Source organism: Ylistrum balloti, unplaced genomic scaffold (genome assembly GCF_031769215.1).
Source record: "Ylistrum balloti isolate Yb309-2 unplaced genomic scaffold, AGI_CSIRO_Ybal_v1 Utg371054, whole genome shotgun sequence".
Classification (NCBI taxonomy): domain Eukaryota; kingdom Metazoa; phylum Mollusca; class Bivalvia; order Pectinida; family Pectinidae; genus Ylistrum; species Ylistrum balloti.
In genome coordinates this window covers 342,167-360,205 of record NW_026782583.1, presented here as the reverse complement: position 1 = coordinate 360,205, position 18,039 = coordinate 342,167, and the positions used below count along the sequence as shown (strand labels likewise).

The window sequence follows — 18,039 nt, the reverse complement described above, 5'->3', positions numbered from 1 at the left end:
AATTCTGCTCGATATTTGAATTAAAAGACGGTATTTTCTTTTTGTACAATCCAAACATAGCATATTGTAACCAAGGAATACATTGTGATATTGTAATACGATATGGTTTGGTACATACTTGTGTGATACTGTGACTTATTGCATATGAAAATGATAACAGATAGCGATGTAACATGTGAGTATATTGTATAATTATTAAATGTGATGGAGAATTATAGTTATATTCATTAAGTTAGTCGGAATTTAAACCACGAATATATATATATATCCTGAGATGATTAAAAAGTTAAATATTGACACAATTTCAATACTAGTGATTTGGAGGTTATTGGTTTCAAACGTTATCAAATACCAAGAAAATAGCAATTCCTTGGAAAAAATTTGAAACCCGAATTTTACAATATTGTGTGAAACAGTCAAAGTTTAATAATGCTGTATCACGGTGATACGTAACATAAACGAGTGTATTGGATAAAATGAGATCGGACCGTCACGTGTCTTCTCGTCTTCTGAAGTCGAGGTCAGTATAAAGATGAGCTGATGAAATCAAGAGGAAAAACAATTGGGAATCGTGAAAGATTACTCAAAGATGATTATCATCAAACTTTTTTAAGACACGGCATGTGGTAACGGTAACCAGTCCAGATCGAATCCTTCCTGCTCCGTTTATTCATTATTAAATGTCTTAAATATCTTTAGAAAAAAAAATCTTATTCTTCTCTCTATAAGCGTGTTAGTATTTTAGCATTCTCTTTTTAGCTTTCAGTTACGTATATTTTGTGTTGTAAATTAATCTCAAAGAATGATCTCTTTTAACTTTCATTTCTAACATGTACTAATTGAGTGAACTAACTCTGATTCATTTTAACCTAGATTTACCCCGGTAAGTTACTTATGACTGGTTATATTCTAGACATGTGCGTGATGTCAAGTTAGGAGCTAAAATAACTTAATATGATACTTATTACAGGTGTATGATTTACACTTTACATGTTATATAAAAGGAGGCGGGTGAGGTGAGGTTTACCTTTTCTCTCCTTTACCTGAGCTGTTCTTCCAGGACATAACATCACATACCGTGTGTCTCATCTTATTATATAGTCAGTGAGTGTTAGCGGATCTAAAAAGTAATTCTGCTACTCGTCAGTAGTTTTAAACACGTATTATCTGTTGACACACTTTCCTTATTTTTGGTATAATATAGAAACATGATATATATTACCTATGTTCTGGTATAATATAGAAACATGATATATATTACCTATGTTCTGGTATAATATAGAAACATGATATATATTACCTATGTTCTGGTATAATATAGAAACATGATATATATTACCTATGTTCTGGTATAATATAGAAACATGATATATAATTACCTATGTTCTGGTATAATATAGAAACATGATATAAATTACCTATGTTCTGGTATAATGTAGAAACATAATATAAATTACCTATGTTCTGGTATAATATAGAAACATGATATAAATTACCTATGTTCTGGTATAATATAGAAACATGATATAAATTACCTGGTATTATAATATGTTATAATAACATACTATATAATACCAACATACTTGTTTGTATAAAGTTTAAACGTGTAATCAGCATAATGTTATGTTAAAATGAGGAAAGTACGAGTGTAACAGTCACATGCCGCCATAAAGAGCGAGTAAGACACGTGTCATTGTGAAGTACGAGTGTAACAGTCACATACCGCCATAAAGAGCGAGTAAGACACGTGTCATTGTGAAGTACGAGTGTAACAGTCACATACCGCCATAAAGAGCGAGTAAGACACGTGTCATTGTGAAGTACGAGTGTAACAGTCACATACCGCCATAAAGAGCGAGTAAGACACGTGTCATAGTGAAGTACGAGTGTAACAGTCACATGCCGCCATAAAGAGCGAGTAAGACACGTGTCATTGTGAAGTACGAGTGTAACAGTCACATACCGCCATAAAGAGCGAGTAAGACACGTGTCATTGTGAAGTACGAGTGTAACAGTCACATACCGCCATAAAGAGCGAGTAAGACACGTGTCATTGTGAAGTACGAGTGTAAAAGTCACATACCGCCATAAAGAACGAGTAAGACACGTGTCATTGTGAAGTACGAGTGTAACAGTCACATGCCGCCATAAAGAGCGAGTAAGACACGTGTCATTGTGAAGTACGAGTGTAACAGTCACATGCCGCCATAAAGAGCGAGTAAGACACGTGTCATTGTGAAGTACGAGTGTAACAGTCACATGCCGCCATAAAGAGCGAGTAAGACACGTGTCATTGTGAAGTACGAGTGTAAAAGTCACATGCCGCCTTAAAGAGCAGGAAAGACACGTGTCATTGTGAAGTACGAGTGTAAAAGTCACATGCCGCCATAAAGAGCACGAAAGACACGTGTCATTGTGAAGTACGGGTGTAAAAGTCACATGCCGCCATAAAGAGCACGAAAGACGCGTGTCATTGTAAAGAGCGAGTAAGACACGTGTCATTGTGAAGTACGAGTGTAAAAGTCACATGCCGCCATAAAGAGCACGAAAGATACGTGTCATTGTAAAGAGCGAGTAAGACACGTGTCATTGTAAAGTACGAGTGTAAAAGACACGTTTTATAGTAAAGTACAAGTGTAAAAGACACGTGTCATTGTAAAGTACGAATGTAAAAGACACGTGTCATTGTAAAGTTCGAGTGTAAAAGACACGTGTCATTGTAAAGTTCGAGTGTAAAAGACACGTGTCACTGTAAAGTACGAATGTAAAAGACAGTGTCATTGTAAAGTTCGAGTGTAGAAGACACGTGTCATTGTAAAGTACGAGTGTAAAAGACACGTGTCATTGTAAAGTACAAATGTAAAAGACACGTGTCATTGTAAAGTACGAGTGTAAAAGACACGTGTCATTGTAAAGTACAAATGGAAAAGACACGTGTCATTGTAAAGTTCGAGTTTAAAAGACACGTGTCATTGTAAAGTACGAATGTAAAAGACACGTGTCATTGTAAAGTACGAGTGTAAAAGACACGTTTTATAGTAAAGTACAAGTGTAAAAGACACGTGTCATTGTAAAGTACGAATGTAAAAGACACGTGTCATTGTAAAGTTCGAGTGTAAAAGACACGTGTCATTGTAAAGTACGAATGTAAAAGACAGTGTCATTGTAAAGTTCGAGTGTAGAAGACACGTGTCATTGTAAAGTACGAGTGTAAAAGACACGTGTCATTGTAAAGTACAAATGTAAAAGACACGTGTCATTGTACAGTTCGAGTTTAAAAGACACGTGTCATTGTAAAGTACAAATGGAAAAGACACGTGTCATTGTAAAGTTGTAAAAGACACGTGTCATTGTAAAGTACAAATGGAAAAGACACGTGTCATTGTAAAGTACGTCATTGTAAAGTACGAATGTAAAAGACACGTGTCATTGTAAAGTACGAGTGTAAAAGACACGTTTTATAGTAAAGTACAAGTGTAAAAGACACGTGTCATTGTAAAGTAAAATGGTATGCGTGTAATATACAGTATAAAAGGCCCCTGATATATGTAATCTATCATTAATGTAAGAGATGAATGATAGTATGTGTCAAGTACAAGTGTAAAACCAACATTACACGTTATTACACGCAGTCATCATTTTAGCCAAAACATAAGCTAACTAATGCGGTCCCAGTACTACGATATACAGATAATTTGTAGTTTAATCTCGTCCCAATCATCTTTATTGATAATCTGATTACCAAATCTCATACATACTGTCTACCTAACTGGGCATATGAAAAGAACTATATTGTCTGTTTATGTGATATTTAAAAAAAAGTGTCGTTTTCCTATCAGTTTCAATGACTGGAAAAGGAAAGGCGGCGTTCAAGTTTACAAGGCTTTTTTAAAAAAATGAAATTCACAGTAGCCCTATTGAGTGATGCTTCCATAGTCCTGTTTAACAAAAGCCACTGTACATAGCATTAAATTTCACGCCATCAATCCCCATTAATTTTACATCAACGTATGTGCTAATGGACGGAAGGGTTCTGAAACATATTGAATACATCATAATTGTTTAACATTACTGATGATGATTGAGATAATAGATTATAACACGCGCTGCTTTAAACATGCTCGGTCAGTCATGAAATGACTGGGTAACACAACGACCCGACAGTGTCAGAAACATCATGTGACCTATAAAAATATTCCCGTAAATACTGTAGTCTCCATGTTAAATACATCTTTGTATTGTATGTATGTCATACATAAATTTAATGAAGAACGCATGTCATTTTCTTAATAAAAAATATTCTGAAACAGAGTTTGCATTTTAAACGTTAGGAAAATCGAAAATTACATTAACATCGAGTTGATAAATGTTTGTTGTCATCACTGAAAGTATTTTATTGTCATCATTAGGTAGTGCTCTATATCATGGTCATAACAGAGTATTCTACTTGTACAAAGTTTTTCACGTTGGTGACAAACAATCTTCAACATATCTATCATTGAGTGGAAGAGGGTGCGCAATAAATTTGATAATACTTTCAGCTTTATCTTGGATTAGTGAAGAGGATAGAATTAGTTTAAGAACGTTTTTTTATCTTTGTCTCGGAGTGGACAACGGACATCAAAAGTGATAATATGGCTGTTATGAAACGGGAGATATAGCACTAGTAACAAGGGATGAGATCATAAAATGGATGTAACGGGTTTTATAGCACTGATAACAGGGTGTTTATATCATGGGTGTGATATTACTGATAACTAGGTAATTATGTAACGGGTTTTGTGGCACTGATAACAGGGTGTTTATATTATGGGTGTTATATTACTGATAACTGGGTAATTATGTAACGTGTTTTATAGCACTGATAACAGGGTGTTTATATCATGGGTGTTATATTACTGATAACTGGGTAATTATGTAACATATTTGATAGCACTGATACCAGGGTGTTTATATCATGGGTGTTATATCACTGATAACTAGGTAATTATGTAACGTGTTTTATAGCACTGATAACAGGGTATTTATATCATGGGTGTGTTATATCACTGATAACTGGGTAGTTATGTAACGGGTTTTATAGCACTGATACCAGGGTGTTTATATCATGGGTGTTATATTACTGATAACTGGGTAATTATGTAACGGGATTTTAGTACTGATAACAGGGTGTTTATATAATGTGTGTGTTATATTACTGATAACTGGGTAGTTATATAACGCGTTTTATAGCACTGATAACAGGGTGTTTATATCATGGGTGTTATATTACTGATAACTGGGTAATTATGTAATGGGTTTTGTATTACTGATACCAGGTTGTTTATATCATGTAAGTTATATTACTGATAACAGGGTGTTTATATTATGGGTGTTATATCACTGATAACTAGGTAATTATGTAACGTGTTTTATAGCACTGATAACAGGGTGTTTATATCATGGGTGTTATATCACTGATAACTGGGAAATTATGTAACGTGTTTTATAGCACTGATAACAGGGTGTTTATATCATGGGTGTTATATTACTGATAACTGGGTAGTTATGTAACGGGTTTTATAGCACTGATAACAGGGTGTTTATATCATGGGTGTTATATTACTGATAACTGGGTAGTTATGTAACGTGTTTTATAGCACTGATAACAGGGTGTTTATATCATGGGTGTGTTATATTACTGATAACTGGGTAGTTATGTAACGGGTATTATAGCACTGATAACAGGGTGTTTATATCATGGGTGTTATATTACTGATAACTAAGGGAAATTTTATGTATAACAGTGTTTTATAGCACTGATATTACTGATAACTAGGTAATTATGTATCAGGGTGTTTATATTATGGGTGTAATATTACTGATAACTGGGAAATTATGTAACGTGTTTTATAGCACTGATACCAGGGTGTTTATATCATGGGTGTGTTATATTACTGATAACTGGGTAGTTATGTAACGTGTTTTATAGCACTGATAACAGAACAGTCATGGATGTTATTATACTGGTCATGACACATTGTGGTAAGGTAAAGTGTGTTTTAATCCTTATGCAATTAGACATATATAATCAACAACATGTAGTGCTGTTTTTGGCAGACGCGAAATATTTTTGATTACTAACAGCGTATCATGCTATCTAAAACACCTATAGGCTAATCCGGTACTGTAAGATAACAGTGTTAATTGTTTTGAAAAATGTTGACACTGAAATAACATACATATTTTACTCTAAAAGACGGTTTTTTTCTATGCCTACCCTGAAACCTAATATCTTTTAGAGGCAACGTCGGTTTACTGTCTTCATTGATCAATAGCTGTGTAAACATTTCGTGGAATTAACACACACGAATCTATAAACGTCTCCATACCAGGAAGTCTGGTTGTGCCTATCAATTGATTGTCCATGTCATTTAAAGGTGTTCTTTGGTAAGTAAGAGGCATCTGGTTTCGGCTTGATAGAATATTAAACAGGTATACCTACATATTGATTTTGTCTGCCATCTAGAGGTGTAAGTCTCTAGCATATGTAACACAATGTTTCAGGGATTGTACTGAAGACACACAACCGAATAGTACCTTTTAAATCTAATCTTAAATACAGACGAGTTAAATAATTACTTAAGCTGCGTCATACCTTCCAGGACTCACTAGTGTTTTAAAATTTTAAATTTAGTAGGCGACTGAAAAATCGAAGTGGTTGAAAGAAAAGCGAAAGTCTAGATTGGGAGGTAAACTGCTCCTATCATCTAATAAATTTCATAATGTTGTTATATGCGATAATTTAAGAACATCGTCAATTACATGTATATTTTCGGCGCCGTGCCATTATTCGAATAAATTAAAACTTGGCAGGTAAGTTATGGCAAAGACCTGGTATTTAAAAGTCTGGCAGCAATGACTACCTTTCAAAGTCTCACAATACGAATCCAATGCCATGAAAAGGCGTTGTGTCGTGGGTCTGATACATGTCACATATTGTATTCATATGCATTCACGTGCCTACATATAGAATATGCATTTTAATATCTAAAGATATTCGAAGAACATAAATGTTCTTTTGAAGTCATTTGTACTCTAGTTTGGTTAGCTGGACTCTCCTACTGTATAACTTGGTTGTTCAGGGTTTCTTTACAATATCATTTCTGTAAAATTATACGTTCCTCATTGTTAAATCATTGGGGAATAGTCCGTGGATGAAATCAGATGGATTAAATGTCCAACAGTACAGCTTGTTGGTTTCATTCTCGTTAATCATCTCAGAACGTGACCTTACTTATTTGTATTGACCAATATTTACGTAGCGGGTATCCTCGATGAAGCGGAAGACGCTCGTTCTTCCGGAACACAGGTCTTATATAAATTCGTTGATTATGCGTTTGGGTGCCGATTTTAGTTTCCTATCATCTGTTTTTATTGAAGTCTCGGCATAATATTTATCTTAGGTCAGTTTCCACTTTCATACATTTAGTTATCCTTAACGTGTTTTGGTCAGTTTCATCCTCATTTAAGTTAAATGTTTGTATCTGATCATACAAATATAGCAGTGTCTCGGGTAATGAGGATAATAATAAAGAATTAAGTATGTTAACGTCTTCCTTAATATATTAAATGTAGAAGTTTTAAGACTTATCTATCAGACCGGCGAGTAGAACCACAGATTAGCCATAAGTTAAAATAATATTTAGTTTCGGAGTTTACTCCAGTGCATCACAAGAGGCTATTTAGAAGTAAATATGTAACACAAATCACATGTGTTGAGTTAAGTGTCTTGATATATAATACTGGCTGTTGTGATCGGGCTCTTTAGGTCGCGCCCAGCTAATGGTGTCGATAATAGGTGCAATTAAACATTTTACATAATGATTAAGTAAATAACGATTATAATATAAAATGTTGAATAATTAGTGTAGTATTCGTACAGTGATATGGTTGATCTTACAAAATCAATGTAATTCTATATTGTGAGCGACTGTTCTGTTTGAAGGATCCGCTGTCTATCTGTTACCTGTTGCTATTCTTTCCAAATGTACTTTTTAACTATTCTAAAAATTCAACCGGGAACCCAGAATTTTAAGCTCGATCAGTTCGTAACAGTGACTATTTTTTTCTCTGACATACAGACCTCCAAAACAGCAGTTTTTTTAACTGTTTTGTGGTGTAAACTTTGAATTGTAGGTAAGAAGTATTTAAATAAGGTCTATGACTCATGTACAGCAGCGACACAAATACAGATTACATAAGTAATGGGTCATAGGAGTTAATGCACAGCTTAGCGCACTGCTGATAATAATACTCATTGTACCAGCCTTTTCTGTCGTGAAAACTTACAAACCTCAGGGCTTTTAACACACTTCAATACGAACAAAATACTTATTCTGAATCACTTATATTTCACGCGGGATTTATTTTCGCGTTAATTCGCGAGGAGAGTCAATGCTTATTTATTTGTACAAAAATAATTCTTGATGATATCCATGCTTATTCGGTTACTGATATCGGAGTCCATATGTTTTATATCCCATCGTGGGCGAATAAAAGTTATTTCTATATCACAATTCGCGGAATCATGTATTCGTGGCTATGTGTGAAGAGGTGAGTTCGCGAAATAAATCTTTCACGAAATCTAAGTGATTTACAGTAACTGAAACAGTGAATGCCGTCTCAATGAATAACACTATGTTTATATCGGTAATGACAAAAGAGGATGATATACAGAGGGAATGATACAGCACAAATAAAAAACGGTTCAAAAAGAGAGATGAACACTGGTGTAGAAGCACGTGTGTATTCTATGAGCCGGTGCTGCTATTCAGAAAACTAGAATACTATGTACGTAAGGACGGTCCCCACATTGTGTCGGACACTGGAACATTATATACCATCCGGGAAACAAACAAAAAATGTTTCAGAATTGTCGGAAATATTTAATTCAGTATAATTCAACAGTAAAATATCAAAATTTATCAGTTCAATTTCATTTGTTTTCTTTATATTTTCAGATATGAATCAATCATTTCCTGATGACAACGCGACGGAGCTCAATGATACCGAAAAACGGTGTCACACTTGGCTCGCAGATGAACTTCCGTCGTTTGATAATTTGACGATAGATGACCTTAACAGCCAGTTTGTGAGGAGGAATATTGGAGGAATCGGTCTGTTGTCTATCTTTGTCGTGATTGGTCTAATCGGAAATATCCACGTGCTGTACATATATATACGACAGTTCCGAACGTCCAACTACAAAGTATACGTCCTTTATCTCGCTATCATGGATATTATAAACTGCACGGTGGTAGCACCACTTGTGATAACATATCTCTTTTTCCCTATGACATATCCATCTCTTGCACTGTGTAAGACGTTTCGATTTTGTTTGTATTTGTTTTCTATTGCTTCAACGTCCTCCATGGTAGTCATCGCAATTGACCGACACAGGAAGATTTGTCGACCACTTGGTCCACAGTTTACTATTAGAAAAGCAAAACTACTATGTGTTGGAAGTTTTATATTTTCAATCATTCTCTCCTGGCCTGCTACAATATTATACGGTCTGAGCTCAATAGAAACCGGATTTCCAGGAGTACAGACCGGATACAGGTGTTACACTCATGACGACTACAAAGGGTCATTATATCAGGTTCTTTTTCATCTCATTCTGACACTTTACTTCATCGCTGTCACAACCCTACTCGTAATAGCATACATAAAAATCGGCCGACATATACATGCTCACAGAAAGTTCCAAACAAGTATCAGACGAATGTCTGCAAGGTCGGAAGAAGAAATCAAAATGGCCACCGGAAGTGCTGCGCGTAAAACAACGTGGACATTATGTGCCGTTACCATAGTTTATATTCTGTGTGCGCTACCGCATCATACTCTAGCGTTGTTGATATTTATTAACAAAAATTTTGATTGCGAGTTATCTCTTTTAGGGTCACAAGTTTATTACACATTTATCTGGTCATACTTTGCTAATAGTGTTGTTAATCCTTTTATATACGGTATCAGAGACAGAAAATTTAGATTTGAATTTCGTAACATGTATAGAAGATAGTTTTCAGCGGGTTTTAGAAGTCTGAAGACAATCAAATGACATGCATAAAGATACATACTGCAAATGTACACATTTTAGGAGTACTCTTATTTAATCGATTTTCGAGCTAAAACATTGTGCTAATTATATCATTGCAATTTCTATAATATGTTATTTCGTAAATAATGAAGCTATTTTAATTGAGCGAAATCATCATTGTGCTTACTGTATTTGTTAAAAATTGATATTATGTTTAAATTTGATTGCTCAAAAATATGTACGTTTACAATATATGTTTAATCAAAATTAAACTGTGAGTGCAATTGGCTTTCGAATTTAACAGCAACAAATGCTAATATACCGATTCAAATGTGGGATCCTGTTGAAAAATAAAATGACACAAAGTGACAACGTGGATGGACTTTTTAAACATTCTACCATGATGTAATATTTGTGTACGTTTGCATTCCCTGAAGTCAGTGTAGAAAAAGACTTAATGAAAACAGTTTAGCGAAGAATGTTTCCTTTCACTAAACAAATGTATAACTTAATTACTTAATCCCCTTGTCATCCAGTAAATTCGCCCTTGTAATCATTTTGCGTATGTGTCACTGACGTAATATACTTTGGAATGCTGTGATGTTATACATTATGATAGAAGTATCTTAAATTTGTTTTCGTTCCATTTGAAATTTTATGACAGTCGTCATGAAATTTTAATTTTTGCTTGCTAAACTTGCAAATACAAAAAAAATAATAGACTCGTACCATAAAGTCTCATTTGAAATGAAAATTCATTTAAAAATCTTTATGTAGCAAATTGCCTTCTGACGAATGCGACCACTGTTGCAATTTACAAATAACAATTTTATTCCATGTAAATCTGTCTTTTTTCATATTTTTCTTCATTCCAACGAATTGGAGATGAAGTTATGAATTTAACAATTTAATTCCATTTTCATATTTCTCTTCATTCCAAAGAATTGAAGATGAAGTTATGAATGCCAATTTTGCTGACATGGATTTTTCCTTACTTTTTAATTACGTCTTTCAGTAAAAGTTATGGAAACCCAAGTAAAGTCAATATCATCACTTAAGCATCTCTATTTTCTCGCATCATCGGAAAACCGAAGTCAAAACAATGTGGTGATCATAATTTCTTTTAGTTCTTGCTTTAGAATAAAATAAAATATTTGCAAACTGAAATGTCAGTTATCAGCAGATTCAGGAATAACATTGGAGTGTTTTTTTTGTGTCGATATTACATAATCCTTGTAAGGTTCTATGACAAACTTTTCTTGCACGCGTGACTGATTTACGGCTTTTGATTGGTCTGTCAGCACGATTTGGGTTTAAGAAAGACAAATGCATCCATGTGTAGGAATGTTTATGCAGAAAATGGCAATACATCTAGATATTAAGTAAATTAAGATATATATACATTTTTTAAACTCATTTTCAAATTCTATTTACAATGTATCATTGGTGAAATAAACTTTATCAAAACTAATTTTGAGTTGGTTGTTTTGTAATCAATATTTAATATGAATAGTAAAACCATCAACACTGACTATGATTTAAGACGGGTTTTGATTTTTTTAGTTTTTTTTTTTTTTTTTTGTGGGGGAGGGGGAGTTGGGTTGGGGTCCATGGTTACCTTTAAACAAAGTCCCATGTACTATATAGAGAATGTCTAAGACCTAGATAGGAATATTTATACCAAATTAATATTTTCTGCTCTAAAAGAGTCTCTGAAATGTGTTCATTTGATACGTATGCTATTTGATACCATACGAATTTGAAAAATAAATAAATAAATAAAATTATTTAATGTAGCTTGATTGTATCCCTTCAAATGACGGCGGTTTCAGCATTTCTTTGCATACATTGTTTTCGTGATTAACAAAGAGATTTCACAGAACAATCACCAATACACCGGGAGTCAGTTGTCTTAATGAATAAAACCGAATTTCTCCGTGTTTTTATATACACAGCATACTATGATTTTAAAAAACAAACTATTGCAAAATATTCATATTTTAAATAATTTAAAATTACCAACCGTGGTTCATAGGTTACTTTGGGTTTATATTCAAATGTTTCTTCTGTATGAATAAATTATTTTAGCATTGAATGAAAACATTTCCCCAATTTCAAACCATCAATGATATATCTTTGGTTGATTCAAAATATGAGAATAACAGATCCACAGCTAGGTGAAGGAATACAAATTGCACAAGGTTGTAAGAGTTGTCTCCCTTCTTGCCGTTTCAGAATAGTTGTTCAAACGATTTGTGATTCTATAAACATACATTTATGCATTTTCGATAATAAAGTTCTAGATAACATTTTTGTGTAAATGCAATGAAACCTTGTGGTGTTCTAGATAATATTCTAGGTAAAAAAATATTGAAGAAAAGCACACCTAAGCTTGAAGACAGAGGGGTAAGGTTATCACTTAATAACTGAGGATGAGGATTAGTAAAATGAAACATATGCACGTGGCCAATAAATGAAAGAGATTGAAATATAGAGAGAATAACAATGTCATATACTATATGCTCTGTGTTTTGTCTTTCGGTTTCAAGCCAAGGGTAGCTTAAATAACATTATACTGAACCTGATTTTTTTTTCATCCTGTATTAAATCGAAAATTCAGGCAGTTAGAATTTGTGTTTGTTGTTCAAACTGTATTTACCTTTGATTAATATTACACTCAACTTGTCTGAAGACCAAAACTGAAATAATTACTCCGCGCAGAAATATAGTTCCAAACTTCAATGGATATATTTTGTTTTACCTTTAGTGACTTTGCCTAAATAAGCTTGTTCAATACAACAAACAAAATCACTTTTCGATCAGATTTTTTATATCGCAATTCAGAAAATTCATGCACGTGCTAAAGTATAGTCGTTGTCTATTGGATAATACAACACCAATTTATGTGATAAGTATACTCCGACAGTGACATCACGATAAAAAAAATTAAATTATGTAAATCAATATATATATTGGACATTGTACACGAACCACCGACTGATTATCAATGACATTCTATACCAGAGGGACCATACGTTTCACATGTATTCTAGGTGTCTGCAATATTCTTGATAAAATATAACAGAAACGTATTGGTTCTCTGTTCAGTATACTACCTTTGTTTGGGTATATCTGCCGACAGAGGCGGAGAATAATGTATTTGACGTGCTGGTTACAAAAACCGGAAAATTCTGGGGTAAAACTGTGGTCGAACTGTATGGTGTTGTTACTTGTGTGGTTGGTACAGGTGTTGAGTACGTGCTTTTTGGCGATGCTGGTTTTTTAGTCGAAGATTGCGATTTTGTTGCAGTGGATGTTGTCACTGGTTTAAAACTTGTGGTTTTTGGGCTCAATGTTGAGAATCTGGTCTTAGGCCTTTTTGTGGTTGAAGATATTGGTGATGTAGTTGCAGATGGCCTAGGTGTGCTTGCTGATGATATGGAAATTGTCGGTGTTGGAGGGGTAGTTGAAGTAGTTGTAGGGGTAGTTGTTGGTGTAGTAGTAGCGGTTGTCGGTGTTGTAGTGGTGGTTGTCGGTGTTGTAGTGGTAGTTGTCGGTGTTGTAGTGGTAGTTGTCGGTGTTGTAGTGGTGGTGTTGTAGTGGTGGTTGTCGGTGTTGTAGTTGTGGTTGTCGGTGTTGTAGTAGTGGTGGTTGTCGGTGTTGTAGTAGTGGTGGTTGTCGGTGTTGTAGTGGTAGTTGTCGGTGTGGTAGTGGTAGTTGTCGGTGTTGTAGTGGTGGTTGTCGGTGTTGTAGTGGTAGTTGTCGGTGTTGTAGTAGTGGTTGTCGGTGTGGTAGTAGTAGTGGTTGTCGGTGTTGTAGTAGTGGTTGTCGGTGTGGTAGTGGTGGTTGTCGGTGTTGTAGTAGTGGTGGTTGTCGGTGTTGTAGTGGTGGTTGTCGGTGTCGTGGTAGTAGTTGTTGTTGGCGTTGTAGTTGTTGTAGTGATAATCTCCACACACGAGCCTTGATCACACATCTTAAAACAATGAAGTGAAGAGAGTCAAGAAAAACAAAATACCAACCTGTCAACATAATTGTTATCCAAACTCAAATTCGATAAAACTAGGCTAAAATATTAACAAAAAAGGACAGGTTTACACGGAGATTCATGAAAAAAGTACAAGGAGAATAAGACCAGGTGTTCCGGAAGAGTAAGTATTCTATGCTTTTATTGGCGACACTCGCCACGTTAACCTTTGTTAATCCAATTTAATAATGTCACATTCTCAAATGGGAACAAGGTATACAACAACAGAACCGATAGGCAAGCTAACGATTATCGAACATGTCCAGCTTCTTATCGCACAAAGAAACAGAATATTTCTCAATAAGGTCATTATGAGATCAATATGCGAAGATTCAAGGAGGGGATATCACACTGACACTCCCTCTAGGATCTTGACACATGATCTGTACTGTTCTATGAAAGTTTAATTTCTGTTCACTTCTCTCTGTTTAGGTGATGTCATATTTTGTATTCACAGGTGAATGAATAAGCTAATAATATTACTGAACAAACAAAAATCAATATTTACCCACCCACATATTTCGTTTCGGAAAAAGTTTTTTAAAACCTTGGTGTAAAATTGAAGTTAAGCCATTCAGCGTTTCGATCAGTCCCAATATAGTAAATAAATAAAAAGTTCGAAGGAGAAAATATCATATGTAATTCAGAAAAAAAAATTAAATGAGGTTAATACTAACTTAATGATAGAAAATGGACGGTTCAGTTACGAAGGGAGGTTTTGTGATATAAACTGAGTAACTGAACCGTCCATTTTCTACCATTAATGTAGCATTATATATTATTATCATTATTATAATATATGAGTTCAAGACTATTGCGGCGCTTACGCAGCAGAATATTTAACCGCGTTGCATGAATATTCGTGATAAGTTTATTGATTACATATAAAAATGTAATTTGTAATGTCTTAATTCTTCAGAATCTGTCAAATATCAGTCTTTTCGTGTGATAGATAATGAAAATTTAAAATAAATATCATTTTGTTGAATTATGGGGCTAGTGAATCTCCCGATCAGGTTACAGTCGCCAAGAGTTAAACCTTAAGCATCACTGAAGTGTATTAGAAATGCCAAACACCTGTATGATTCGATTTTTATAATATTTGGCTCTGCTTTATCTAGTTCTAAATTATATCAAAAGGTGTTATTTACATTTGAATCTTTAAACAGCCGCTATGCAGTGAAGTTGACTTATTTATTTGTTTAGAGGTATATGTCATCCCAACAGACTTTTTTTTATCACTTTTAAATTTTCGTACATCCTAAGGAATAGATAGTGTCTTTGTATATATGATGTGTTTCACATAGTTAGGATATCTCACTGAAAGAAAGTGTGTATTGAATTGAGGAGACAACAACATTTCATATCGTTTCTGTAATATCCTAATATTGGATTATTTCGTATTTTGAAAAGTCAGAAATTAAATTATTTGTTTGTGTATTACTCCATTTAGAGAATAGATTAATTTAGTTCTTTTCGTATTTAAAGGAAAGAGAATTCGTTTTTGTAAAACATAAAATGTTTACTCTGTGTTACAATGTTAATATGTTCTACTCCAAGCTGTGTTTCACATTTACGGTTTGATATTTAGAATCAGAAACCAGTTAGGCTATTTAACGTACAGATTGCTTCAATGATCTGATATTTTAAATTTACCCTTTCCCCCGATTAAGTCATTTTATCTGGACACAATGCAATACGTTTGTAGCTTTTAGAAAACAACAAAAAATTTAAGTACTTAGTTCATTATTCAAAATATTTTTAAACTCACCTTTTTGGGTAAGGGTTGCGTCAGTTCGTTGCAAGCCGTCCCGTCTAATGGCAACGCAACATTTCCACACACACTGGTCCCAGGATTTGTACAACTAAGGCCGACGTAACATAAGCTTGCGTTTTGTGTCTGTAAAATACAATGTAATCAACATATTAACCAGCAACTTTTATTACAAGTCGAACCATCATCACGGCTTAAATACATTTTTAAATCGATTGCTGTGGTTATGATTTTATGCTTTATAAATGTAGGAAATAAATATTGACCTCTTACCATCTAACAGCAGTGCTGATAAATTTCCATTAAAAAATCCTTAAAAATAATTCTATTTTTTCTCTTATATGAAACTTCAAATTTAAAACAACAAAAAAACGGGAAAAAGAAAAAGAAAAAAGAAAAAGAAAAAAAAAAGCTAAATTAAAAATAATAAATGAATGCTTACCCCGCAAAATACCGACGAACTGCCAAATGCGTATTTACATTGTGTATCAGCATCTAGCTCCCGGCCTGGTTCTAATGCGGAATGGTAGTCGAGGTAGGTGGCGTTCACAAAATTATTATCCAATAGACAGTCGTTTTTACCCAATCTGGCATAAAGAGAAACAATCAGGTATATACCATGCATGATAAAGGTTACGAGACGTAATGGACAAAACGGGGAAAAACTTGTTCTGTTACAAACTTTGATGTGCTAATACATGCGAATTTAAATGTATATATATCTATATTCAGTTTTTTTTGAGATCCTGAATTGAACAGCAACTGCGAATAACAGTTGTAAATGTATTTTCAAGAAGTGTTGAAAAAACATCAAGAGAACATAAACATGGCAATATGGCAAAAATCCTAACTTAATCCCTAAAACTAGGGCTGAATATGAACGAAAGAAAGATTTACACAGGAGACATCAGATGATTATTTGTCTCAAAACCTGTATTTATCTAGTCATCAAAACAACTAAAATAACTAATGGGGTTTATTTAAACACTATCATGCTTTAAAGATACCATTTCGGTACGGACATCTGTCAGGTTGTTCATTAAAGACATTGCAGACATAACACAAAACGGAGTTACTCATTTCGCGAAGAAGGTGTATATATTAACTCTCATTTGATCATCCTGTAAGATGACACCTCGTCAGACTGAATTCATCTTTTGTTTACAAATAGAAATGTTTGTTTAAACACAAACAGAAGTTAAATGATTATACATTAGTAAACAAAAGCCTACGTTTGTGTGCTGGCGTATACACGGTTGATTGTACAGGTGGACCAGCGGAAAGGATGTGAAGCCTTGTCAGGTGACCCAGATGACCAATCAGAAGAGCTCAGGTAGTTATCCTCAGCACAGTTAGGATCTGAAGAGTCCGCAATCATTCCAATACTATAATGACATATATCACATTCATAAACTAAATATTTTCATGTGAAAATTGTGTCAACAAAAAATTGTGAAATTCCACTGAAGATTTAAACGTGTCAATATGTGTCTTATAAAAGCAGAATTACTTTGTACTTGTCAATAGGTTATCAGACTAGTTTTGAATTCTTGAACAATATGTTTCCTCTATCGAACTCTGACCCCGTTAATTAGATGCGAGATAGTTTATACTGTAACAAATCTATATAGCTCTAAGGAGCAACTGGATGTTTGTTCAGGTATTACGTGGTTTGGTTGGTATTCTGTATTTTCCTCCAGCTAAACACATAAGAGAATAAAACCGACCCTCTATACCAATAGAAATAAATATCTTCCCCGAGCCGAGACAGATTACTTGAGTATTATGTCAGTTTCCTAGACGTCCACGAATACGTGGCTTTCGATAACTTGGAAGACCAACAAAAGACTAGCTTCATTCTCGGAAGTAAGCAGGATTTAGCACTTGATTACGAAAGATGGTCGGTTTTGATGCTGAACACTGCGAAATTTGTATATATTATGCTCTGCGAAATGAACACTTTAATTGAAATTTAACTCTGCAAAATGAACATTTTTTTTCTGTAGAATTAACTCTAATATGTAATTATATCGACAAACATATGTACTGATGAAATCTCTGCAAAGAGGAAATAAAGAAAGTCAGTCAGTCAGTCAGTCATCCCATACACTTCAGATAGGATATTCCAACCAAACAGCAATCAACTTTGAAAACAGACTT

At 34.2% G+C, this 18,039-nt stretch overlaps 1 protein-coding gene across 2 annotated transcripts in view; it reads left to right on the top strand.

Annotated features, from left to right (window-relative positions):
• LOC132560385 (platelet-activating factor receptor-like) overlaps positions 1-10,258 on the top strand; it is a 50,169-nt gene extending 39,911 nt beyond the window's left edge. For both annotated transcript variants that reach the window (XM_060225054.1, XM_060225053.1), the window contains exon 2: positions 9,003-10,258. In XM_060225054.1, coding sequence (XP_060081037.1) covers positions 9,005-10,063 — 1,059 coding nt within the window. In that variant the 5' untranslated portion in view covers positions 9,003-9,004 and the 3' untranslated portion in view covers positions 10,064-10,258. The remainder of the gene's footprint in view (positions 1-9,002) is intronic.
• The last annotated feature ends 7,781 nt before the right edge of the window (positions 10,259-18,039 follow it).